This window comes from Solanum stenotomum, chromosome 6 (genome assembly GCF_019186545.1).
Source record: "Solanum stenotomum isolate F172 chromosome 6, ASM1918654v1, whole genome shotgun sequence".
NCBI classification, from domain to species: Eukaryota; Viridiplantae; Streptophyta; class Magnoliopsida; order Solanales; family Solanaceae; genus Solanum; species Solanum stenotomum.
The window spans coordinates 53864757-53890749 of NC_064287.1; the positions used below are offsets into that span (position 1 = coordinate 53864757).

The 25993-nt window shown below is 34.7% G+C and overlaps 3 protein-coding genes across 4 annotated transcripts; 1 reads left to right on the forward strand and 2 right to left on the reverse strand.

The window, feature by feature from the left end:
- Positions 1 to 11072: 11072 nt before the first annotated feature.
- On the reverse strand, positions 11073 to 14278 carry LOC125867417 (putative pentatricopeptide repeat-containing protein At1g13630). 2 transcript variants are annotated; one of them, XM_049547912.1, is made up of 3 exons: positions 13760 to 14277; positions 11275 to 13521; positions 11073 to 11194 (listed from the first exon to the last, which is right to left on the reverse strand). In XM_049547912.1, the coding sequence occupies exons 1-2, from the start codon at positions 14205 to 14207 to the stop codon at positions 11465 to 11467; spliced, it is 2505 nt and encodes an 834-aa protein (XP_049403869.1). In that variant the 5' UTR covers positions 14208 to 14277; the 3' UTR covers positions 11073 to 11194; positions 11275 to 11464. The 2 variants fall into 2 exon arrangements, with proteins under 2 accessions (XP_049403869.1, XP_049403870.1); XM_049547913.1 differs by having other exon boundaries at positions 11086 to 11177; positions 13760 to 14278.
- A 1676-nt stretch (positions 14279 to 15954) lies between these two features.
- Positions 15955 to 18355, forward strand: LOC125867439 (uncharacterized). Its single transcript, XM_049547939.1, has 5 exons — positions 15955 to 16378; positions 16971 to 17028; positions 17129 to 17212; positions 17568 to 17709; positions 17957 to 18355. Exons 1-5 carry the CDS (start codon positions 15964 to 15966, stop codon positions 18233 to 18235), a joined length of 978 nt encoding a protein of 325 aa, XP_049403896.1. The 5' UTR covers positions 15955 to 15963; the 3' UTR covers positions 18236 to 18355.
- Positions 18356 to 21502: 3147 nt separating this feature from the next.
- LOC125867421 (phosphatidylinositol 4-kinase gamma 7-like) lies at positions 21503 to 24867 on the reverse strand. The gene is made up of 2 exons (XM_049547916.1): positions 24674 to 24867; positions 21503 to 24073 (listed from the first exon to the last, which is right to left on the reverse strand). Exon 2 carries the CDS (start codon positions 23765 to 23767, stop codon positions 21845 to 21847), a length of 1923 nt encoding a protein of 640 aa, XP_049403873.1. The 5' UTR covers positions 23768 to 24073; positions 24674 to 24867; the 3' UTR covers positions 21503 to 21844.
- Between the last annotated feature and the right edge of the window lie 1126 nt (positions 24868 to 25993).

The window sequence follows — 25993 nt, forward strand, 5'->3', positions numbered from 1 at the left end:
TTAGAACTAAGTTTTATGATTTTGCCATATTTGTTAGCTAGGTTAATATATTTAATATTTGCCTCCTCTTGTTTTCTCTTCTCCATAGCCATAGCAGCTACATTAACATGGAAGGTAAAAAGCGGCAGCCCTCACCCTTTCAAGATACACAAACTAATCAAAAACGATGTCGAAGGATTACTACGGAGGAGATGCATATGGCACATGATGACATGGTATTTGAGATATTAACGTTGCTACCAGCTAAGTCTCTCGTGAGATTCATCTGTGTTTCTAAAGCTTGGAATATTTTGATACGACATGATCTCAACTTTGCGAATGCTCGTTCTAGAGCCCGTCCCCGTCTCATATTTGAAGTACGTATAAAAACACCTTCTAATCCTGAACACTATGAACACTATCGTAAGTACGAACGATTCCCTTTACAACTCGTAATTATTTCAATCACAAGGAGATATCTATTTGCTCAAATTATTGCAATGGCCTTATTTGTCTCTATTATCATAAAGAAAGTCAGGGTTACTTGTATAGCATCACAACAGGGGAAATAAAAGCCTTTCCATTTCCAATATTCTCACTGGGATATAGAAAAAGTGCTTTTGCAACATCAAGTCTTATTAGCAGCTCAACCTATCTGGTGTTCCCCTATCATTTTGCGGAAAGACATGTTAGCAGGTTTGTTGAAAACATTATCCCATTGAAATTTATTATTGATGTTTAGTTTTAAGAGTATTAGAGAATTTGTTTAGATTCTAATTTTGATAGTAGACCAATTTATCACATTATAGTTTTTATTCTACTTTGTATTGGTAAACAGAGTTGTGTTTTCATAGTATTATTGGTTATATTGTTTAATTCCTTAACTGAAATGTTCAAACATGCAATTTTATAATATTTGTTTGGTTACAACACTTTCGAAACTTGTGATGTCAAACATGTCACAACACTAATTACTGTTACGTTTAGCCCTAAAGCCTTGACAAAGTTAACACGAACATGACCAAGTCCACCAAGACCTACTACATCAACGTGAAGTTCCGATTTATCTAGTCCAAAGTACCTCAACGGGCTGTAAGTTGTAATTCCAGCACAAAACAGAGGTGCTGCAGAAGCTAGGGGCATGTTTTCTGGGACACGAACAATGATTATGTCTCAGTAGCATCCGTACGTTGGTGTTCCATCGTGGTTGGAACAATAATTCTCGATATCTTTGTTGCAATTTTCGCAAGATCGACATGATTCAACTAGGCACCCCACACCAGCTTTATCCCCAACTTTGAATTTCTCCACCTTACTACCAACCTCAGTTACTTCTCCCACAATGTCATGTCTATATAAGAACTTATACACTATCAAGATAACTAACGATCGGTCACCGACCATAAAAAAGAGGGATTAGTGACATAAAAAATAAGACAAATTACCAGCTACAAGAGGTGATGATATAATGACTGTAAAATTCTTTTTTCACAAGAAAACATACATGACAATTTGCATCTAGAAATGCAAGATGCAAATTCTAGATGATTTTAGTTGCAATTGTTATTATTGCTTAAATAAATGCCACTAAAATTAAACCTTTTAGTGGCAATGGTTAGAATCTTTACCCGTCCTTTTTATTTTAATTTTATAATTATCACTAAAGTCTTTAGCAACATTAAATTAAGTGACAATTAGCTAATTATCCGTAAAAGTTGTAGCAACAACTTATATGACTGCTAAAGGGCATATGTATTGCCGTTAAAGTCTTTATTGTTGTATTGTGTTCAAATGAAAAAAAATCTCAAAGAAAGCACATAAATGTCATGTTATAATTCTAACAACTTTGTATTTAGATGTTTCTTTCTCTTCTGTTAGTATTTTAAATGTCATGTTATATAGAAATATGCAATTCTTTTTATTTTTTATTTATTTTTATATAAACTTTGCCTGCATTGATCTTGGAGTGCAAAAAGTTACAGGTTGAGTTTGGCATCCTAAACTATATATAAGATCATTGAGAAGAGGCTATTATATTTGTACTACTCCTTAACCAAAAAAGGCCTTAATGGCCAAGAAATCTAAGGAGGTTCATAGATAACATTGCTATCCTTTACTTCTTTGATTCTAAGGGATGGAAACCCATTTGTCCATATTAGTGACCCCTTTAATAGCTGCTGGCAGATCAGAGAAGGAATTGAATATTTGAATTCCATTGCTTCCATGGCTTAGGCAGGCTAACTTATCGGCAGTTTTGTTAGCTTCCCTGTAGCAATGAGTGATTGTAAATTTATGGGATAAGGATCTGAAAAATACCCCAACTTTAGTCGGATTTGTTGTTGCGATACTAAACTTTCATAAGGACCTATTACCTCCCTAGACTATTTAATACCATATTTTTTGCCCCCTGAACTATTTAATAGTGTATTTTAAAGGTATATATGTGCCCACGTGGACACATTACTATTTATAATTTTGCATTATTTTTTATGTCCACGTGGGCAAATATATATGTTTAAAATACGGTATTAAATAGTCTAGGGAGGTAACAGGTCCTCATGAAAGTTTAGTACCACAACAGCAAATCCGACCAAAGTTGGGATAAATTTCAGACCCTTATCCTTAAATTCATTCACTTCAACTAGTTTCTGAATGTCTTCTATGAGTCTTGAAATCATACTTTGTTTATGCAATTTGTAACTATGATTTGCTCATTTGTTATAATTATATAAAAGTAGGGGAAATTTTAATAATTTTCACAAATTGTGAGCTTTTATTTTTAAAAAAAGAAATACAAATTAGAAAATTAAATTGGATGTCCAAATAAAAAATAAAATGATAATAGGCAATATGAGTTTGGCAAATACCGTTGAAACTATATCCGGGCTATCTCTTTCCATGGGATCGATCCGGGCTATCTCTTTCCATGGGGATCGATAAGTGTGTTCGGATGACGTATGAAGATTTCAAAGAATTTATCGGTGAGACTATGCTTGATGTTGATGAGGTAAGGTTAATATTTTTATATTTTGATATGTATACCGTGTTACTTTTATTTAACTAATGTTTTTGATTATAGGAATAGAACGAGTCACCATACTATAACAACAAAACATTTTATGACACCTTATATCTTGCTATGAATGAAGTATTATATTTGGAGTACTCTGAAATATATTCCTATGATGAGGATACTACGTATGTCGATGATAAATTTGCGAATATGTTTCATTGTTTTTTCTACAGCGCAAATCGCCAATTAGTTTTTCATGAGGTTATTATTTCTTTATTAATAATTTTTTCTATTTTTTTTTCAGATGTGAAATTGGAGATGGAGATGAAGATTCGCATTGAAGTGGTTCTGTAGTCCCCAATTTTCTCAGCTATTTGAACTGTAATTTTGAAATGTGATTCTTCAAGCAATATGAGTTTGGCAGAAAAAGTATTTTCTAGAAATACCGTTGAAACTATATTTGGGCTATCTCTTTCCATGGGGATCGATCCGGGCAATCTCTTTCCATGGGAATCAATAAGTGTGTTCGGATGACGTATGAGGATTTCAAAGAATTTATCGATGATACTATGCTTGATGTTGATGAGGTAAGGGTAATATTTTAATATTTTGATACGTATACCGTGGTACTTTTATTTAATTAATGTTTTTGATTGTAGGAATAGAAGGAGTCACCAAACTATAACAACAAAACATTTTATGACACCTAACATCTTGCTATTTATTTCCAATCTCATAAAGAATCCTTCTAATTGATTTCCTTTGTATTTGTTTTTAGAATTTTAGCATGAGTTCCATACTCTTTTATCAATTTCAGGCATTGAATGACTTAGTTCATGGGGTACTCTGTTTGGTGAAGGTTGAATTAATTACGTTTGATTGTATGTTTTTTATGAATATATTTATTTGTTTACAGAAAGACATAATTAATCCATGTCATATATATTAATGCCAAGTCATAATTTTCTTCATAACTACTTTTTAATTATTAATAAAAATGTTAAATAAAAGAAAAAAAATCAATAAATTTTCTATTTTACCAAATAAAATAAAATTATTGTTTCTCTCACCTTTCCTCCACCTCTCCTAACCCACAATCACTGTCAAAACTCAAAACCATCTCCATATCTCCTGTTTTTTTCTTCATTTTTTTTCACAAAAAAAGGAGGCATCACTTTATTTAATGAAATTAAACAGAAATATAACATCTTTATGAAAATAGATTGAGAGCAGTTTTGGGGCCTTCGTAGAAGAAAAAAGAAAAAAGAAAAAGAAAAGGCCGTCGCCGGAGAAAGCCATCGCCGCCGTTGCCGGAGAAAGTCATCACCGCCGTCGCCATTTTTGCCAGCGAAATCACATATACTTCCTCCCTTACCTATCTTCATCTCCGCCGCACACCATCACTATTTTTCTTTTCTCCTTCAACCTCCACAAAAACAACAACCTAAGCCACCGCACCATCAGATCTGGCCAAAAAACCTCTTCACTGCCATGACTGTACCCTCACCCATCTCATTTTCCTCTCCACTAGCCAGTGTTGCCTCTCTATCACACTCTACTGCGAAACAGTGGTGACGCTTCATCTCTATTTTGTTAACTTCTTACTTGGATAGATGACACCACCAACGCCGTTTGTCTCTCTCACGCCACTGCGATTCAATGGTCTCCGGCAAGCGCTAGTCTCCGGTGTTAGTAAATTGTGGAGAAGAAAAAAAAAGTTTTGGTCAGGCGTGAAAATGGCCAAAAAAGATGGGGTAGTGGGGGAGAAGAAAAGACTTTTTTAATTAATTGTTTTTTTAAAAAAATATTTCTTTTTTAATTTTAATATTTTTTTAACCTAAAAAAGTTATTCACTAGCCTTAAGGTGCGTGAAGTCACATAGTTTCGCTAACTCAGCCATCTTAAAGACACATAAGCTTGATCAATGGTCAGAGGAATTTATTAAATTGTGTTTTATTGAGTTTAAGGGTACAGATGACAAAGGGGTAAGTAGAAGGGTTCAAAATACAAACTGATACAAATATAAGGGTCTATCAGACCATTTCACCAACTACACTCATAGTGAGGGGTTTAAAAATCTTCTTTTGATTGAGTTTAAGAGTTCAATTGGCAACAGTTTAAGTAGAAGAGTCCATAATACAAATTCGTACAAGTATAAAGGTCGATTAGATCATTTCACCTTTTTGTTAATATTAACTTCTAATTCTTTTTCAGATGTGAAATTGGAGATGGAGAAGAGTATGAAGATGACTTTGGAGATGATGATGGAGAGGACATAGGAGATGCTGATGGAGAGAACTTTGGAGACTTTGGAGGTGACTTTGGAGATGAAGATGGAGACACCGATGAAGATGAAGACGAAGATTAACATACTCTTTAGTATCCGAGCAGACTCATGCATCTGCCTTATTTTATAGAAGCATTTCATTATCACTGTTTAAGTAACATGAGCTGGTTCTATGCCCCTTGCTTTAATTTCCTCTAGCAACTCAAAAACGACTTGCATTTTCTCTTTCTTCCCTACTTCCTTGCATAATCTAACTTTCTGGCTTTGTAGCTATGCTTGGGGTAATTCTTTTCCCTGTATTAGTTTGTATGCCTGAACAACCTCACCAAGTTGTAGAAAATAGTTCCTCAGCATCCTTTAGCTCTCTATCTGTACAAAAACCATTAAGGAGAATGGTATACGTGATACAAGTCTCTCTATGTGTAGAGAAACCATTATGGAGAATGGTATACGTGATACGAGTTGGGCTAAAGTTTGTGCACCACTATCTCTTGATATAATTTGAAAGCGCCTTTCATATCTCGATTCTCGACGCCTTTCATATCTCGATTCTCGAGCTTCACATAAACTTTTAATAGTACTGTTGTAAGAAACTTCATCAGGCTATGTTAAGCTATGGCACCTAGGCCTAACTCAATCCCAAAAGCTAGGATTGCCCAAGTCCATATAAGGAGATCACTAGTCCATTCCCTAACCAATGTAGGGACTTTTACCCACTCTAACACCCCCCTTCATGCCTAGGCCTTACTGGCGCGTGGACCGTGAGCCCAAACGGGGATGGTCCTGGCTCTGATACCATGTAAATATATGACACATTTGCCCAACTAAACCCCAAAAGCTAGTTCATGAGGGGAGGATTGCCCAAGTCCATATAAGGAATGCACCAGTCCATTTTCCAACCAATGTGGGACTCTTACCCACTCTAACACCCTCCTTCACGCCCAGGGCCAACTGGCGCGTGGACCGAAATCCCAAACGGGGATGAACTTGGCTCTTATATCATGTAAAGATATGACACTTGGGCCTAACTCAACCCCAAAAGCTAGCTCATGAGGGGAGGATTGCCCAAGTCCATATAAGGAGATTACTAGTCCATTCCCCAACCAATGTGGGACTTTTACCCACTCTAACATGATGAAAAATATTCTTTAGTATCTATACAGACTCATGCATCTGTCATCTTTTATAGAGGCATATCATTATCGATCACTGTGTAAGTAACATGAGTTGGTTCTATGCCCCTTGCTTTGTAGAGGGAAAAAAGCTTTTTGTACATAGTAAACGACTTTGAGCTATGATCTCTGTTTCTCCTCAATTCAGATAAGTACTTCAGCGTCCAGCGCCGCTCATGGATTTCTTATTCAAAGGAGCTAGCATTTCCTTATTAATAACGAAGAGAAAACGAAAACAACTTGTAGAAGAAATAATAGGCGACGAGTGTGTGTATTTCTGAGATATATAAAAAGGACGCGTGTTGTAGCTTTTTAATTATTATGATTTATAGTATTTTTACATAATTTTTAAATAATATATTTTACTTTTCTTTGTCTCAATATACGTAATATTGATAGAATATTAAGAGTTGAACAATATTCATGTAATTTAATTAGAAAACTATTTTTAATATAATGATAATTTGAAACAACGGAAAAGGGTCAAAATTGCCCCTGAACTATGTGAAATAGACCACTTATACCCTCCATTACATTTTGGGATAAAAAATACCCCCGCAGTTATCCCAGGAGACCACAAATACCCTCCAGAGTTAACACCCCAATTTTTTAGTGACGTGGCAAGCCACATGGGACTAATCCCTCCATCTAAGCATTGCCAACTAAGATTCACTACAAAAGAACTTGACTTTTAGTGGCGACAAAGTCGCCACAAAATCCCAAAATATTGCCACTAAAGGTTGTGATTTTTAGTGGCGACTAAGGCTCCAACAACCATTCGCTAGTAAAACCTATTTTTTCAACAAAAAAATATGATAATTAATTTTTGATTGCGACCTAATTTTCTAAAATAAATAACTTGCAATATCCATATTAAAAACATCCAATATTATTACGAAAAATAATCAAAATTACTTCTCGATTCAAATCTCCTACTATATATATATAATGCATCATTGTACATTTTATACATTTATATATGACATAAAAATAAAACATATAGTGTCTTCAAACTCCTACTTAATCGATATCATATTTGATTTTTTAAAAACAATGAAGAAAAAAACACAAAATTAGAATTTAATGTTAAAAACTTTTAGTGACGATTTTCTGGGCTTTTGTGGCGACTGTTGTTGCCGCTAAAGGTCTAGTTCTTTTGTAGTGAATCCTAGTTGAGTAGTTGGCAACGCTTAGGTGGAAGGATTAGTCCCACGTGACTTGCCACGTCAACAAAAATTTGAGGTGTTAACTCTTGAGGGTATTTGTGGTCTCTTAGGATAACAGCAGGGGCATTTTTTATCCCAAAATGTAACGAAGGGTATAAATGGTCTATTTTATATAGTTCGGGGACAGTTTTGACCCTTTTTCGTTGAAACAATTTATGTCAGTTTAGATGAGTACATATGTCCAGAAACTTCTCTCTCTATATAAAAGAAATAATTAGTACTAAAAAGTGAGAAAGAAGGAAGTAAACATAAAATTTGTATAAAATAACAAAGTTGCACAGGTTTGAATACGCAACATTGTCTCAAAAATTTGAAAGGCTTACCAATTGAGCTACGCATAGATTATCTATTAGGAGTGTCACTCGCACTATATATCTCTTTTATATGCTTTTCCCATTTAATCGTACATACATTTTTAGTAAATTTTTCCGGTAGTGTTACGTGACACCCCATAAATCTTCTTAAATCCTCCTCTGACGGTATGGTAAATCGGTAACCATAATTTGTTTAACTTCGACTAATATATACTCGTATAATAGAGTATTATGACTTTGACAATTAAAAAAGGTTTCAATGATATCATACTAAAACATAATACATCTAGAAATATATATGCAAAATAAAGTACAAACAACTCATTTTGTTAAACAATTACAATATAAATACATTTCAATCGAAATAGAGTAGTCGAAGTTTCAACTTCTAAACATTTAGTTTATATTAATACTAGGTTGCATATTTGTTAGTATTTTAATAATAATATATATGTTATTTATGTAACTATATATATTTCGGTATGGTATTCGGTGTTTCGGTATGCTATTACTAAATGCCAAATATCCTATCGAATACCAAAAAAATTTAAAAGATATAACTTATACCATACCAAATACCATAATACCCCACATTATTAAAATTTTTGGTATGGTATGGCATGGTAATTCGGTATATATCGTACCATGCCCACCCCTAGTTGGGATAAATTTTTCAAGTCCATTTAAAACTAGGACTTATATGCCCAACCCATATAAGTCATTGGCCCTTGAGGCTTGATCGGGGCTGACCGAGGTCGGTCCATGGGCCGAAACTATTTATTTAAGGGTAATTTACAACAATCTCACTGTTATATGAGCTAATTACACGCTATGTTTTAATATTATGAATCTTACCAGATTTTGGTACGCCTAGATACATGTATCTCGGGATACATGGACTCAAAATTAGGTTAATTTGTTCTGAATACACTCTATCCATGTGGATTGATCACATGTATATAGGATACATAAACAAAGTCCGTGCCCTCGCCTCCCTCCCATCTCGCTCACTACTCTCTTATCTCGCTCGTGTATCTGGGATGCATCATACCATATACATGTATCACGTGTGTCTAGTATCCTAGATACATGCTATCATACTAGATTTTTTGCTAGTGTTATTGAAACAACACCATTGTTTGTCATATTTGATTTGAAAATCTTTTCATTTTCTTGATGTTATAGAATTTTAAGTTTGAAAAGAAAAAAAAAAAGGGCTAGCTCACCCCTGCCCTTGACCCTTCTAAGGTAGGGTTGGGTTGAACATTTTCAGGCCCTTCCATATGAAGGGACGGCCCGCCCTAGCCCATCAAATTTCTTGGCCCGCGAAGCTTGAGCCGGGTGGGGCTGTTCCTAGAGTTAGAATCTTTAAACATGGCCTTTTCTTGTAGTAAATACGATCGCGAAGTAATTTGTATCTTTTTGTGGCGGGATCATATCCCAGATACAAACGTGGAAAATTCCAATCTCTTTTATATCCAAGCGAGAATGGAAAGGCTTTTATTTCTCTTGTTGTGATGTTATACAGACCATTGCAATGATTTGAGCAAAAATGAATCTCCGTGTGGTGGTGGAAATAAATACGAGGACTCACAAGTTATGTTGTGGACTTGCGAACATTCGTGTAGTGTGGAATTAAAAAAGGTATTTTTATACCTACTTCAAATAAGAGGTGGATGGCTAGGGGACGGTATATATCTAGAACGAGCAATGTGAAAATTGACAAAGTTGAGATCATATCGTATCAAACTGTTCCAAGATTTAGAAACACAGTTAAATCTCATAAGAGACTTAGCTGGTAGCCACGTTAGTATCTCGAATACCATGTCATCTACGAAACCATGTGCCTCCTTAGTACTCCTTCGACATCGTCTTTGTGTATGCTTTTCACCTTCCATGTTAACGTAGCTATCTGTATGGAAAAGAGAAAACAAGAGGAGTAAAATATTAAATTAACCTATTACCTAACAACTTAAGGTCACTTCGTACCGTAATCGTATTTGTATGTGTATTTACTTATTCTTTAAGGATACGTTACTACTTCTCCATCCTTAGCTAACAAAGGAAAATATTCTAAAAAATATATATCCAAGTTATATATTTACATTATTGAGTAAATAAAAGTGCACCGACATTAATTAAAATCATTTATAACTAACTGAATAATTTTCAATTGGTGTAAATAAAATACACTATTCTTCTTTACCAAGGGAATATTTTGCGCAACTTTTTTTCTTTTCTTTTCTTTTTAATTTACTGTATGAGCATGCAATTTTTTAGTTTGGTATCCATTTTAAGGCTTACTTTAATTAACAAACATATTATATTATTGTTTTCCTTTTTAGGAAGTTCGCCGATATAATTTGCTAGAAAAATGAAATGTGATAGTTCATGTTAGATAATAGTAATAAATATGGACATCGTGACACTGCCAGTCTGCCACTCAAAAAGTTTTATTGATTCACTTTCAGCAACAAATTAAAGCTACTGTTAAGCATAGATGATTCTATCAAGCAAGCATAACAGGCATCAGATAGGCTGATTGACACCTAAGTTGCTCTGCCGCACCCGTGATGGATCCTTCAAATCCGACACGCACCCATCGAAGAGTCTGAGCAACATAGATTGACACTATACTAACTCAGTACATTTATAGTGGGACTTGTTTAGATGTCTCATCTTTTCTATAGCTTATATCAGTTGCAAAGAAAATATGCAAGTTTGCTTAAAAGAAGGTAATATGGAGCAATCTTTAAGCAAGAGCTACAAATCATGCCATGAATGATCTCCAAGAACTCAAGCCGTAACAGCTCCAGCAGTCGTACAACTCGCGTGCCCCTATGGGCTAGGATCCGAAAGGACAGCTGCCTATATGTTTCTGAGCATCTGCAAAAAATCATCAAATAGAGACTTAATGGAGGAACAGATGCAAAATTCACTAGTTTGAAATGAACTTCAGACAAATACGAGCAATTCTAGTAGGTCAAAACTGGAACAAAGAACTGATAGTACTAAAGTTGAAGGTAACAGAACAATATAAGGGATACGATACCATAACCATAAAACCAGAAAAACACAGAAGAACATTCGGTAACTGTTAACTTTACTTACAGATGCCGAAGTCCTCTGTCTTTTCTCCACACAAAATGTGTTTCGTCGGAGGACATAATTGCCCTATGACCTCATCTATCAAGTCCATATAACTGCATAGTCAGTGCAATTACCAACCTTTCAATCCAAAAAAATTGAAGTCAGGAATGAGTTATTAAATAGGTTCACATACCTTATAAAATCAAGTTACAACTTCTACGAACTTCTCTCGTAACATCACATGAACCAAGAAGCTCACATATTGCAGCAGAGCACAATAATCATCCTGAATTGGTTTCTCGTACACTTAACCACACATGAACCAAGAAGTTCATATATTGCAGCAGAGCACAATAATCATCCTGAATTGGTGTCTCGTACACTTAGCCACAATTAGAGTCAGTATCTAACCCACACTTAATCATCAAAGAGGCCAACTGGAACACAGAATTGTGATCACGGAAACTGTTAAGCATAACAAAACAAATCTGTGAATCAACAGATATGCCATGAAACAACATCATACGCAGAAAAATATCTACGCCAGCTAGTAAGTTTCTTTTGCACAACCTATTAATCACAGCACTATAATCTCTAATAGAGATTTCAAAGCCCTTCTCAATCATCTTTTGGAACAGAACCACTGCCTTATGCACTGATCCTTTTGCACAATGTGCTTTTATTAGAATGGTGTAATCACATTTCATCAGGCCAACATCTTGGAGTTTAGAAAATAGTTCCTCCGCATCCTTTAGCTCTCCATGTGTACAATAACCATTAAGGAGAATGTTGTACGTGACACGACTTGGCTGAAGTTCGTGCACCGCCATCTCTTTATATAATTTGCAAGCGCCTTCCATATCGTGAGCTTCACATAAACTTTTAATAATGGTGTTGTAAAAAACTTCATCACGCTGAAAATCATCCGGTAACATAGTCTTTAGTATCTGGACAGACTCATGAATCTGCCTTCTTTTACAGAGGCATTTCATTATCACTGTGTAAGTAACATGAGTTGGTTCTATGCACCTTGCTTTCATTTCGTCTAGCAATTCAAAAACGGTTTGCATTTTCCCTTCTTCACCATAGGCATTCATAAGAGTTGTGTACGTCCTCGCTGATGGTATCAACCCATGTGCACATATAGTGTCAACCCACTTTCTTGCATCATCTAACTTTCTGGCTTTGCAGAACCCATATATTAAGGAATTGAATGTAGCTATGCTTGGGGTTATTCCTTTCCCTGTTATTAGTTCGTATACCTGAACAACCTCACCGATGTCACCAAGTTTTGCATATCCGTCAATCATAATATTAACCAAAAAAATATCATCTATTAAGTCGCATTCTATTAAAGCGTCAAACAGAACTCTTGCCTCATATATGTACCCTTTCTCACAGAAGCTTTTGAGAATAGATCTATGAGCAACAATATTTGGAATAATTCTCTTACAACACATATCTTTGTACAATTGAAAAGCCATATCAACCAATCCTTGCTTACAAAGGCCTTGAATGAGAATCGAGTACATGATATGATCCAGTTTACGACCGCTGCTCTCTATCTCATGGAACAAATTCAAAGCTTCATCTAAATGTCCACTTTTACACAAACTGCTTAGTAACATGTTGTTTGAGATAGCACTAGCATGGACCCCCTCCTTTGAAAACATCTCCTCTCTCAACTTAATACTCTTCTCATCAATATTACCTTCTTTGCAATATCCACAATTCAACATTGTATATGTGAAAATATCAGGATTCATGCCTTTACGAAGCATTTCATTAATGAACTTCCGGACACCATTCATCATACCAAGCAAATGAAATCCTTTGGCAAGGACGTTATAAGTTTCCAAATCAGGCTCTAAACCATGTTTCTTCATATCATCTATGAACTCCAATGCTTCTTCCATTGCACCCGCCACACTTAATCCGTGAATGAGAATATTGTAACTATATACATTGGGATAAAATCCACACTTAAACATCATACAAAAGAATGACTTAGCAACATCTACAGAACCCATTTTACATGAACTCGACATAAGAGCATTGAAAGACACAACACAAGGCTCAGACTCTCTACATTCAGTCCCTCGGACAAAATTAACTGCTTTTTGAATCAAGAATTGTTTGCACAGACCATCTATAAGAATGGAATTAGTATACTCGCTCGGGTTTATCCCACTGGCTTTCATATCATAGTAAACATCCCAGATGTAATCAGTGTGCCTCAAATTATACAACAAATTATTGTACGTAAATACCGAAGCCTGGATATCGAAATCTTTCATCTTTGAAAAAACAAAGAGAGCATCATCAACCATCTGACAATGGGAATAAGCAGAAACCAGCACATCCCAGACAACATGATTAGAGTCCCATATCTGAAAGCGAATCAAAAGCAGCTCGCATATCGAATGAGCTGAACCAAAGCCTGATTGGAAATCACAACAAATCTATATAAACAACAAAATGAGCAATGTAAGAAGTACTCCATAGTTACACTATACTATTACTCCCTCCATCCCATATTACTTGCACTAGAATTAGTAAAACTATCATTCTTATTTACGATATCTTAAGGGGCGTGTAAAGGGAAAGTGGACAAGTAATACGAGTCGGAGGGAGTGACAAAAATAGAATTTTTAATGCCATAGCAGAGAACACAATACCTTCTTGTTGAACCAAATGTTGTAAATGAATCTTCAAAGCTCTAAACCTCTGTTTTTTAGCCAAAACATGAGCAACAGCAATGTGTGAAGCTCTGGAATGATTAAACCCATAATCATTTCTCAATAAGAAGAAGAACTCAAGGGCAGATTCGGAATTTTCAAAACTCAGTTTCTCAACAATGTCTTCTATTTCCGATGAATTCAGCTCAAAGATTAAAATTTTAAAACACGGGTCACCTCGTAAAAGCTTTGCGGAGCCTTTAGTGCAATGATTTTGGAGAAAAAAGTTGAAGATTCTTGAAACTGCAGCTCTGGTGGTTGTGGTAGTTGGTGGTGGTGGTTCAGGGTGGTCGACGGCGAGGTTAGCGGTGGAGAAAGAGGGTTTAGGGTGGCGGACAGAGGAGAGTAATCGAGATTTTAGGGGTGATTTAAGGGTTAATCGAAGCATTAGGAGGAGGAGAAGAAAAAAATGGGAGATTTTTACAGAGGTTTAGGGTTTAAGAGAGAAAAAGAGGAATTATTGATTTGTGGAAGAGACAAATGAAACGAAGTCGTTAACCCCATTTCTTTTTTCCGTCTCGTTTGGTACGAGGGATAAGATATAACTAATTTCGAAATTAATTTTAAAGTTTATTTTATATTTGATTACGATAAAATTGTCAGATAACTTATAATGTTATTTTTATTCCACGTTAAGAATGAAATAACAATCATGCATAATTATACATAAATATGTTTTTAAACTTGGTTTCAACTGGCATTACGTCTTCCAATTTTGAGTGTACACAAGTAAACACTTAACTTGTATAAAATTAAAAAAAAATAGCTAGCCACATTCATCCTACGGAAGTCCTACATGACAATTTCATGTCCTATGTGACATTCTACATGTATTATGTCACGTAAGATGTATGTGTCTATTTATTCAACTTTATAAAAGTTTATATCGTGTAAGACTTGTTTAATAGGATAGTGTTCTCATTTAGTTTGCCAAGGTCGAGGATACTTTTTTTTTTTTACTACATAGGGGTTGTAAGGAAGGGAGAAAGGAGGAGGGGATTATGAGTTGTGGAATCGAACCATCACCAACGACTAACAAGTTAAAAATTTAGATAACTAATCAATCAATCGAACTACTAAGATTTCTGAGAAGAACGCTTTTGTTTTACTAATCATTGTTAAAAAATCTACTTGCAAGTTGGAAGGGGAAAATCATTTTCCAAAGATAGCACATATAATTACAAAATTACAAAAAGAAAGGATGAGATGTATATATAGAGTGAGTATTAAGTCTTAGCAAATAAAGGCAACCCATTACACTTACATTGAAGTAACATTTGAACTAAAAGAATGGTTAAACTATTAATGTTTTCAAGCTTTATAACTCACTCTTTAACTCTAATTAATTTTCTAAAAAGTATTTTTGGGTGCTTAATATTACATTTACAATATGGATCATATATTATTTGTAGAAGCAAAAAAAAAACACATCATAGAGGAGGATGGAGACTTAATTTTCATGAAATATTTTAAGATGGATAAGAAAAAAGAAAAAAAAAAGTTGAGATCATAAGTTAATAATCTGTATTATTACCATTAAGGATTGCGATAGGACGGATAAGATTCTTTACCCTTAACTCTAGGTTTCGAGTTTGAATACTGAGAATTAAAAAAAATCCTGATAGAAAACACTTTCAAAACGGATATCATACACTGAGTGGGAAAAAAAAACTCTCTATTATTGTAATACGATCCTTTTTTGCCTTGATAGTTTGATATAGAATACTCATAACTTTTTACTTCAACATCGAATTAACAAACAATTTAATTCGTTGGAAACTAGACTTAAAAGACCGATAATATAACAATGTAATGCAAAACCTTCTCAAATGTGAACATTTTTCACTAAAAATCTTGAGCTTCTGGAAAGTCTACACTTCTTCAACACTTCAATGCTCAAACTTTCTATTGTCAACAAGTAATATTTTACAATCCACAAACCATTTTCATATCAAATTTGCTTCAATTATAAGTCTAAAAAGTTGCCTCATTATGAGATTCACATTCTACCAACTTCACCTTTTATTAACATTCTTAATTAAATTTTCCATCACTTCAAAATCCAATCTTTATATATTCCAATCATCTTCTCACATATTTTCAATCCATAGCCACTTTTAATTTATTTATTTTTTCCAAAAAAAATGTCTAAGCAAAGTGTGATGAAACATCATGCATTAGAGAAACATAGGGAAAAAGAAAAAACAAGAAGCAATAATATTAGTAGTAGTTTCTTATTATCCAAACATTGGAAAAAAATTTACCCCATAGGGTTACATAAAACAAGTTCTTCTCTTTCACTTTCTTCACTTTCTTTATCTTTATCACAAACTTCAAATGATTCTTCTATTACTGATTCTTCTTCAATCACTCCATTGGATCAAAAAATCTCTCTAGCACTACGATTAATCGCGTCATCAAGGGAGAAAAAAGAGGGTTCGAGCATGTCTAATAAGAACGTGGCTCGAACGGTTATAAGTCCAACTTGTAACCCTAATCCAAACCCTAGTAGTGAAGAAGAACTCATGAGAAGGTGCAATTGGATTACTAGTACTAGTGGTAAGTTTCATAAGTAGCATTTATCTATATTTTATTTACTTTTCTTGAAATATTGCTAATATTTAAAAATGTCTTATAGTAGTTTCAGATTTTCATTTTATATTATGGCGTTTGATTTATTTTTTTCTTGATGTTTGATTGTGGATAGAACTTAAAGAGATGTTATTTTGACTTTATTATATATTAGGAGCATAATATAAGATTATTATGCTATTAAGTTAAATTGACCTATTGATAACATAATCATTATTCATTAATAAAGTTAGGAATTTTGATAGTCAAATTTGAGATTTAATATATTTGTATAACGAGTGATGTTTGACCTATACATATACACAATATAGTTTTGTGACCACGAGGGTGATCAGGGCACACGTAATTCTGTCACTGCATGTAACTCTTTATAGCAAGTCTGATATGATAATCTGAAAAATAAAGTAATAACTTACTAAATTTTCTAGTATTGTGTTGTTTATAGTATTTGGAAGTAGAATTATTTGAATTATTGATAAATTGACACTTAATTTGTACCAAATTATCCTAACATTAATGCCAATTGTAAGATTAATTTTTTTGAATTTGCTATATGCAGATAAGGTTTACGTGCAATTCCATGATGAATGTTGGGGAGTTCCTGTTTATGATGACCAGTAAGTAATAATTTATGATTAATTTTGGAGGTCATTTTACTAAATTTACACAACATTAATAATACATAAAACTTTATTAACAAATTAATTAATTAAACAGTCAATTATTCGAGCTTCTTGCATTATGTGGAATGCTTATGGATTTCAATTGGACTGAAATTTTAAAGAGAAGGGAACAAATAAGGTACACAAATTCTCCCCCTTTCAATTTATATAATTGATAGTCTAATGGATTCAAAATTTGAATTTTATGCGCCCGAAAATGTAGCATTTTGAGTTATTGGATCTAAACTAATATTAATATATACATAGTGAGTTTCGTAAGACAACACTACATGTAGTTTAAAATTACTAGATATCACGAATTTGTAGTCGAAATTGTACATCCATCCTAGATTATTAGTATGATTTAACTTGTTTTAGCAAGTTATCTATCTTATTTTTTATTATTGGTTCCACTCATTACTAACAATTATTCGTAGTTTATTTTTGAATGATCTGATAGTATAAAAAATATTTTTTAATGTGTGAATATGTAGAGAAGCATTTGGTGGATTTAATGCAAACCATGTGGCCAAAATGGGGGAGAGTGAGATTGAAGAATTAATCTCAAATACATCACTCAATTTAGCAGAAAGCAGAGTTAGATGCATAGTTGACAATGCCAAATGCATAGTCAAGGCAAGTTCCAACTCCTTTATTATATATATATATATATATATATATATATATATTCAAAAATTCACAAAATAGTCATTGTCATGGAGTTTCAGATTCAACATGTGAAAAAGTCTATGACATAAAAGTGACTATTTTTTCAATTACAAGACCGAAAAGTGACTAGTTCATGCTATTACTATGATATCAATTAGTTGTTAACTGAATTAATTATCTTTTTTTTCTCTCATTAATCAATTAACATATGCAGATTGTGAGAGAATATGGATCATTTAGCAGCTACATGTGGAATTATGTGAATTATAAACCTATAATTAACAGATTTAGACATCCAAGAAATGTTCCATTAAGAACACCAAAAGCAGAAACAATTAGCAAAGATTTATTGAAGAAAGGATTTAGATTTGTTGGGCCAGTAATTGTTTATTCATTCATGCAAGCTGCTGGAATGACAATTGATCATTTGGTTGATTGTATTAGGCATAAAGATTGTGTTAATCTTGCTGAAAGACCATGGAGGCATGTATGAGTTTAATTTATTTTAATTATGTATGTTTTTTTTTTTCCTTTGATTTATTTAAGTTGTTTTTTGGCAATTGGTTTTGCTTATAACAACAAATTCAATGTAATCTCACCAGTGGAATAATCTAGAAAGAGTGGTGCGTGCGCAGTCTTATTTCTACCTTGTGAATTTAGAAAAATTGTTTTTAGCACTGGTTTTGTTTATAACAATATATTCTGTGTAATCTTACAAGTGGAGTATGAAGAGAGTGGTGTGTACGCAGTCTTGTTTTTGCCACTGGTTTTGGTTAAAACAATATAATCAGTATAATCTTACGAGTGGAGTCTGGAGAGAGTGGTGTGAACGCAGTCTTGTTTCTGTCTTGTGAATGTAGAGAGGTTGTTTCTGCCACTGGCTTGTATGTATCAATTATGAGTTGAATGGTGTATTTATTTCCATGTTTATTTTTAATTAATTATAATTGTACAATGTTTTTTCTTATTACTTGTGAAGATTTATGGTATGTGCTTATAAAGTATATGCATGTTGTGTGTGTTGTATTTTTTTTTATATATACATTAGGAAATACCATTTTGGTAAAGCTAATACTTATACCTTGTTTGATCAAGCTTAGTTTTTGTATTTTAAAAAAAAAAATTTAAAAAGTTATTTTAGAGAGTTAATAGTCCATTAAAATGATGGGGTTGATATTGTGCATATAGCTGTGGTCCACTGGGCTTAGCCACTTTAATGGGCTTTTATATGGGCCTTACAAAACAAGAGGAAATTGGAACAATTGTATACATACATTATACATATTTTGCTTCCTTTTTTTTTTTCAATTTATTTTGCTAATTGAGGAATAAGATAATGAGATTGAAAATAATAATTTTGGAAAGGAAACTGGTCAATATTCCACTATCCACATATCCCTCTCCACAATAAATTTTCGGTTTACCTCTACCTCTCTTCGTACCCGTCATGATCAATCTTTTACACCTTCTCACTGGTCGGAATATTTGTGCATCTTTTCTTCACATGCCTGAACTATTCAATTTCTCCTCCCTCATCTTATCCACCACGAAGGTCACTCTCATTTTGTCATGAATATCTTCGTTTTTAATCATATCCCTTCTGATATACCCACACTTCCATCTTAACCTCATTTCCACTATTTTTATCTTTTGAGTATGTGTGAGTCTTGACCGACCAACACTCAATCTGTATAATCTGATAATTATTTTACAAAACTAACGTCTAAGTCTCAATGACACATTCTTATTAACACTATTCAAATGGAGTATCCATAAAAAAATGTTTTTTTTTTTACTGACAAGAATTTGTACTTGACCCCAAAACATAAATAAGCAACATTTTAAATTGTGTGATAGAGTAAATACAATAGAAGAAAATAAATTTTTTTTGGAATTTTTAATAGGTCCAAAGGTCCTATTAGTAGTTCAGTCGATGCTATCAATGTCCTAATTAATTACATTAATTAAGAAGAATTTTATAGTTCAAGACATGACACAAATGATATAATTTTCAAGATAAGCAAGCTTTAGCAAGAATAATACCACCCTAATTTAGTCATGTTCTTGAGAACAACCTTTATTTAATGAAGCAAGTAGACAACCTGGACCCCCCACCCTACCCCCACCCCACCCCACCCCACCCTACCCCCACACACCATGTTCTTGTGTTTTCAACTATACACACCCATATATACAATAATAATTATTACGTCTTAATCTCAAACATGTATATCTATGGACGTAAGTGGTTCGAGCCAATTGTGGCCGGTGCCATACGTATGGAGTAGTTGGAAGTTTTTTATAAGTACGTAATTACTATGTTTGCATACATTACTCTAAATTATTGAGTTCAACAAATTTTCACATTTGTGTTTAAAAGTCTTATTATACTAGTTAATTTTCACATTTGTGCATAAAACATTCGTTATACTAGTTAATTTTCATTTGGAATCAATTGTATTCATATTATGTTATATTAGATTTGCCTCTGTAATATTATTTTCCGATATCAATTAAAAAGATATTTTGACAAATAATATTCATATAGAAAGATTTAACTATCGTTTTTCAAATTAAGTAAATATATATTCTCTCCGTCTCATATTAATTGTCCACATTACATAATAATTAGTTATCCTTAATTACTTGTCATCGAAAGTAGGAATAATGACATCGAAAGTATATACAAATGTCAACATGTAACACCCACAAAGCTTCTCCCCCCTCCCCCAACCCTACCAACCCCAAACAACAGGTTATATAGTAGTACAAATCAAGCCCAATCAGAGATGAGGCTACCACGTTTGCTCTCATCCAATTTCATTTTATTTTATTTTTAACTAATTTCCTGGTGTGCTTTTCTTTCTAGTCAACATTGAGCAGCCAACCAACGTGGTGCAGCGATATAAGGTTTCGGGTTCGAGCCTGGGTATGATGAAAATCTTGTTAGGAGTGTTATCCTAGATTGAACTTTGCGGTGCACGATTAAAATTTAGTTAAAACTCCAATGTAGGCTCCGAACACTGATTGGACGAGCCAAAATAAATCTTGTATGTTTATGTATACATTTTATTTTCCAATAATTATACACTTCACGCATAAAAACCGTTTCTTGATTGCTAAAAAAGAATTACCATTTTGACGCAGACATCCACCAAACTTTCAACCTTATCACTTTTTCTTCATCTTGCTTTGTTTTAAACGTTCCAATTCTTCTCATTCTGTTAACAACAACAAAGATTGACATATCACCAAACTAGCAACTTTACACGACTAATTCCATGAGATACATGTTACCTCCGACCAGCACAACTTTGTCGACCACACGGTTTGGACTAATCGAGACCATACTTTGGGACCTCCACCCTAGTGATGTGCCATCGATACCATTCAAGAATGACAATTGACAAACAAATATCATTAGGGTCCACTTTGATGTTTATGTACTGGAAATTGGATCAAACAAACATGAATTTTCTTGACCACAAACATATTATACAACTGTGATGTTCTAGTGTGTGAACTCCTCAGTACACTGAAGGGTCAACTGGTCTACAAAAGGGACCTACTACACTGCACTTTTACTCATTCTTCCCACTTTTAGGACTATTCTAGGAAGGACACAACAACTCATGTCATGCAAAATGAACTGACAAATGAACACTAAATAACAATGTATACAATAACTGGTAAAAAGGATAATCAATATCTTTTAACTTGCACAAAATATATGAGAAGAAACAAGAACACACATCGAACATTTACACAAACCTTTTTTGTTTTATTTTTTTCGGATTACTTTCTACATATTATTTATCTAACAAGTCACCGTGACAAAGTGAAAAGGAAAAAAAATGAAGACATCAAACAGAAAAAAAGACACCAATTCTACTCGGCACTTCCACTCAGGTGCCTCAAAAATATTTACAGCATCTCCTATTAAAGCTACTGCCGCCCTATAACTTCTTCAAGGGAGCACATAACCACTTAACCAACCTAAGCTAGATATCCTTCACTTCCACCACCAGACTGCGTGGAGTTATTTAGGCATTAACTCATACTAGTAGTGAGATGTCGTGGTAGTACCACACCTTGTGATATCTCAAAACTGGCAAGAAGTACCAAGCCTTTGTATCTGCCTCTGACCAAGGGCAACTGACTTGCGCTTGGCAAAAGCTGGGTATAGCAGTTCCTGGAACTTCTCTAGAAACAGACGCCATTCCTCTTCACCCATATCTGCTAGCTTCACAAAGCTGGAACTCACAGGAAGCTGTTCATTCGCACTCCTGTGGCCAGATGAAGAGTTGGCGAGATAGGCATTTTCTGGTTTAGTTCCAGAAAAATAAGGATGCTTCTGATTCTTGTCACCTAAACTAATATTCTTGAGGGACATTGATAGTTTTGACTCTGCTACATTCTTTGCGGGGGCTGGAACATAGTTAAAGTTTGCATCCTCTTCCTCTTCACTTTCTTCTTCCTCGATGCTTTCATCTAGCTTAAAGAGTTGAGTGCGGCCATTTCCTCCTCCAAATGGAAACTGAAACGGGTTCCTGCTCACAAAGTCCTCAGAGGCCATTTTTGGACTAAAACCATATCCTGCGTCCTCATAATCTATGTCAAATTGGAACTCCTCCTCATCAACTTCAGCCTTAGGAGACAAAATCCCTCTCTCAGCGATCAACCGTCTGGCCTCCAAACAAACTACTTCAAGCTCGCTCGGTTCTTCTTCCCCACGACGAAATTCCCTGCTCATCATCTCACCAATCTCTGCAAGGCAAAGCCCATAAGCAGCAGCTTCCTTGAGGAAAATGGTGGACAGGACCAAGACACGAAGGCAGGCTTCGCGAATCATAGGGAGCTCACTTTTCAGCATATCAGAGTCACGAACAGGATCAAGTTTCTCTATGTACTTGAGTTCATCATCTGAAAACGGAATGGATGCCTGAGGCCAATGAATCCACTCAAAATACGGATCTTCCAACGTTTCTGGTAGACAGAGGCCATGATCAATGGGAATTAACTCTACTTGACCAAACACCCCAACACCATCAAGCTTCCTAACTAAAAGATTTCCTGCATGTCTGTCGGTGTTAAATATCCTGATGTCTAATATCCCAATCCGGTGCACAGCAGCAACAGGGAAGCTTGATGTTCCATGGTCACTGGCATCAAAATCATGCGAGATGAACTGCTGCAAAGATGCAATCTTGCTGACGAGTTTCTTCTTGCTAAAAGGCTTATCTCCATTAACACCGTCATTGATATTAAAAATAGAATGAGTGATTTTCACCAATGCAGTGGCTGGCACATTGGCAAAATGATCATAATCGAGAAGATATGCAGCAACCTCCCGAAACCCTGTTTCTCCAACCCTAACTGAACGTTTTAAGCCTGGCTGTCCAAGAGCTTTGCCAACAAAACCTTTAGGATTATTTGGTGCAAACGGCTCTTCGTCTGTTGGCTTGACAATAGCAACACTCTCACCTCTGCTGTTTCTAAAATAGTATGCACCCCCAAGTCCACTATGGACTGGAAGTGGATCAACTCCAATCTTGACAGCCTTCACAATCTCCTTGACAAGTTGTTTTGTCTTGGCAAAGTGACTAGAGTTCCCCAGTATTTCTATAGGGCCACTCTGATCTCTCTGTTGGACATCCCTCCCAGTAGGCGAAAGACATGGAGTCGATGAACTTCTATGCATAAAATTCCTCGTCAGCAGTAGAGGGGAATCATTCCGAATGGCACTAAGGTCATTATTCAACACCACATCTCCAAATGTTAAAGAACTCTCCTCAGTTGGAACATTGAGGGCAATCTGCAACCTCCTCTTCACAGTATGAGCATTGTCACTACGGTCCAACTCCATCCCCAGCACACAACCATTGTCAGTTTGCACAAAAACCCGTCTCCTCCCAGTAGATTTCCCTTCCATCCTACTGCTTCCATGGTACTCTCCACCAAGCGGACTCTTAAATACTGCTACAGCCATCTGAGTTTGAACAGGACTGTCCAAGTTAGGAGACATACAAGGACAAGAAACACTGTCCTAAGTCACAATCACAAAAAGAGATGGTGGCAGGAGAGAGCTTCCCGACACACTCAACTCAGAAGCCGATTGTGCATAAACCACCAAAAGAATCAATCCAGAAACGATCATCAATCAGGAAAAGAGGAATCAAAAATCAACCCCCACAGATATCACCACTGGACACAAGAATACAAGAACACTATCACTCGCACGTCAAGTTGTTTTGAACAGCGAATGATGAAGATCCCAAATGTTACATCGAAAGAGCCATCTGCTGATGCGGATAATAGCACTGACAGCAATCTGTAAACACACACAAACAACTAAATTAATCTACACACTTGATCAACAAATAACCAAAACCCAAAGATCAGCCAAATACAATATTTTACATTAAACTGACCACTTATTCAGAACAACACCAATAACAAACCTCACAAGATCTTCAAGAATCCAAATAAACAATCCTCTTAACACTAAAAACCTACGTTTAACAATCCTTAATACTCGAGAAATATAGCTAAAAAACTCAAAACATCCTGAATCAATTAGCACTAATTTCTGAAACTCTTTTCAATACACAATAAGATCAACACACTATAACTACGTTCATCTAAGATATTGCCAGCATTTAACACTCTAAACTCGAAACTCTCCTTTTTTATCCAATAACATAGAAATACAAACAAACAAATCTTCGCATATCGATTACTCACATTTACTACTCAAAACTCTCATTTCCATTCAATTACTTAACAACAAAAACTCAAAACAGGGAAAAACATCACTAATACCGCTGCAAATCACTACTCTACCACGAACATCCACAATAAACAGTAAATTAACAGATCAAACGAAATCCAAATGAATACTTTAGTTCAAAAAAACAACAAAAAAACTTACCAGATAACCAGATCTGAGAGAGATCGTGCCTCTATATCTCACTTTTTTTCCGGCACGACTACACCGTCTTTCTCTTCACCGCCGATTGAATACTTCAGTTCAGCGATGTAGACGGTCTGCTTCCGGCAATCACAAAAACCCTCTTCTCTTTCTCCGGCTTTCTCTCTCTCTCTCTCTATATCTATATTTCTCTGTCTTACAATATTCTGTATCTATATATCCAACAATGGATTTAATTTTTAATTTAATTTTTTTAATTTTTTTTTATTATTATTTATTTATTTATTGTTAACTAACCATGGTTTATTACATGGAAAAGTCTAGAATATTGAAGATAAACCGTTGGATTAAAATGAACGGTGGGATTTGAAGGGCCAATGAGAGGAAGGTGACGTGGAGATAAGTGATTGGAATATGATGTGGCGGGTTGGGTATTGACCAGTGACGAAACGAATCGGGTGGGGATTTTACCATTTTCAGAGACGGTGAGTGGCTCAATGACAGAAATAACCTTGATTGGACAGATATTTTTTTCTTTTTCTTTTCACCTGAAAAATATGGGTTTGAACTTTGACGAAAGCGGTATATTCTACGAGTGATGTATGAGGAGAGTAGAGTGTATATATCTCATATGTATCATAGTGATGTAGTTTTCGGCAGATCGTCGACTTAAGTAAAATATATTCAAAAATCAAGCATATAAAGCAATTATAGAGGGTGAAGAATATGGAGAAGAAATATAGTAGCAACAATAAATAAAATACGATAATCAAAATCGAGGAGATACTAAAACCGACACCATAGGACGAGATAGTAGGAGGGTAATAAAACCAATATTGATTGATAAGGAGACGATACAATGTATTACTATCTACTAACTTTCTATCATAACTATTTCGACATCCAAATATTTTCTATCTAGAATCATGTTTTCAGTAAGTCCTACATAGACGTGTCACATACCTTGTCTAATCACTTTTCACCATGATCCCATGAATAGTTCCTTGACCTATCTCTCATGCTTCTTTGTTGCATGGGGTGTTTATTTATCTCTTCTTTATATGCACATCTTTCGTATGTATCATGTTTTTCATCGTAAAGATCACTCTCATTTTGTTCTATATATATTTATTCATAATTATGTCTCATCTAATATGTCTCGTATATTCAATATTTTATTTTTGTTACTTTTATCTTCTAAACATCTCAAGTACTGTAATTAATTAAGTTCTATAAAATGTTTGTTAGCTGGGATGGATGAGATTTTCAAGAAACAAAGGGGAATTTTATAGGCAATGGATTGAAATTGCAGACTTAAAT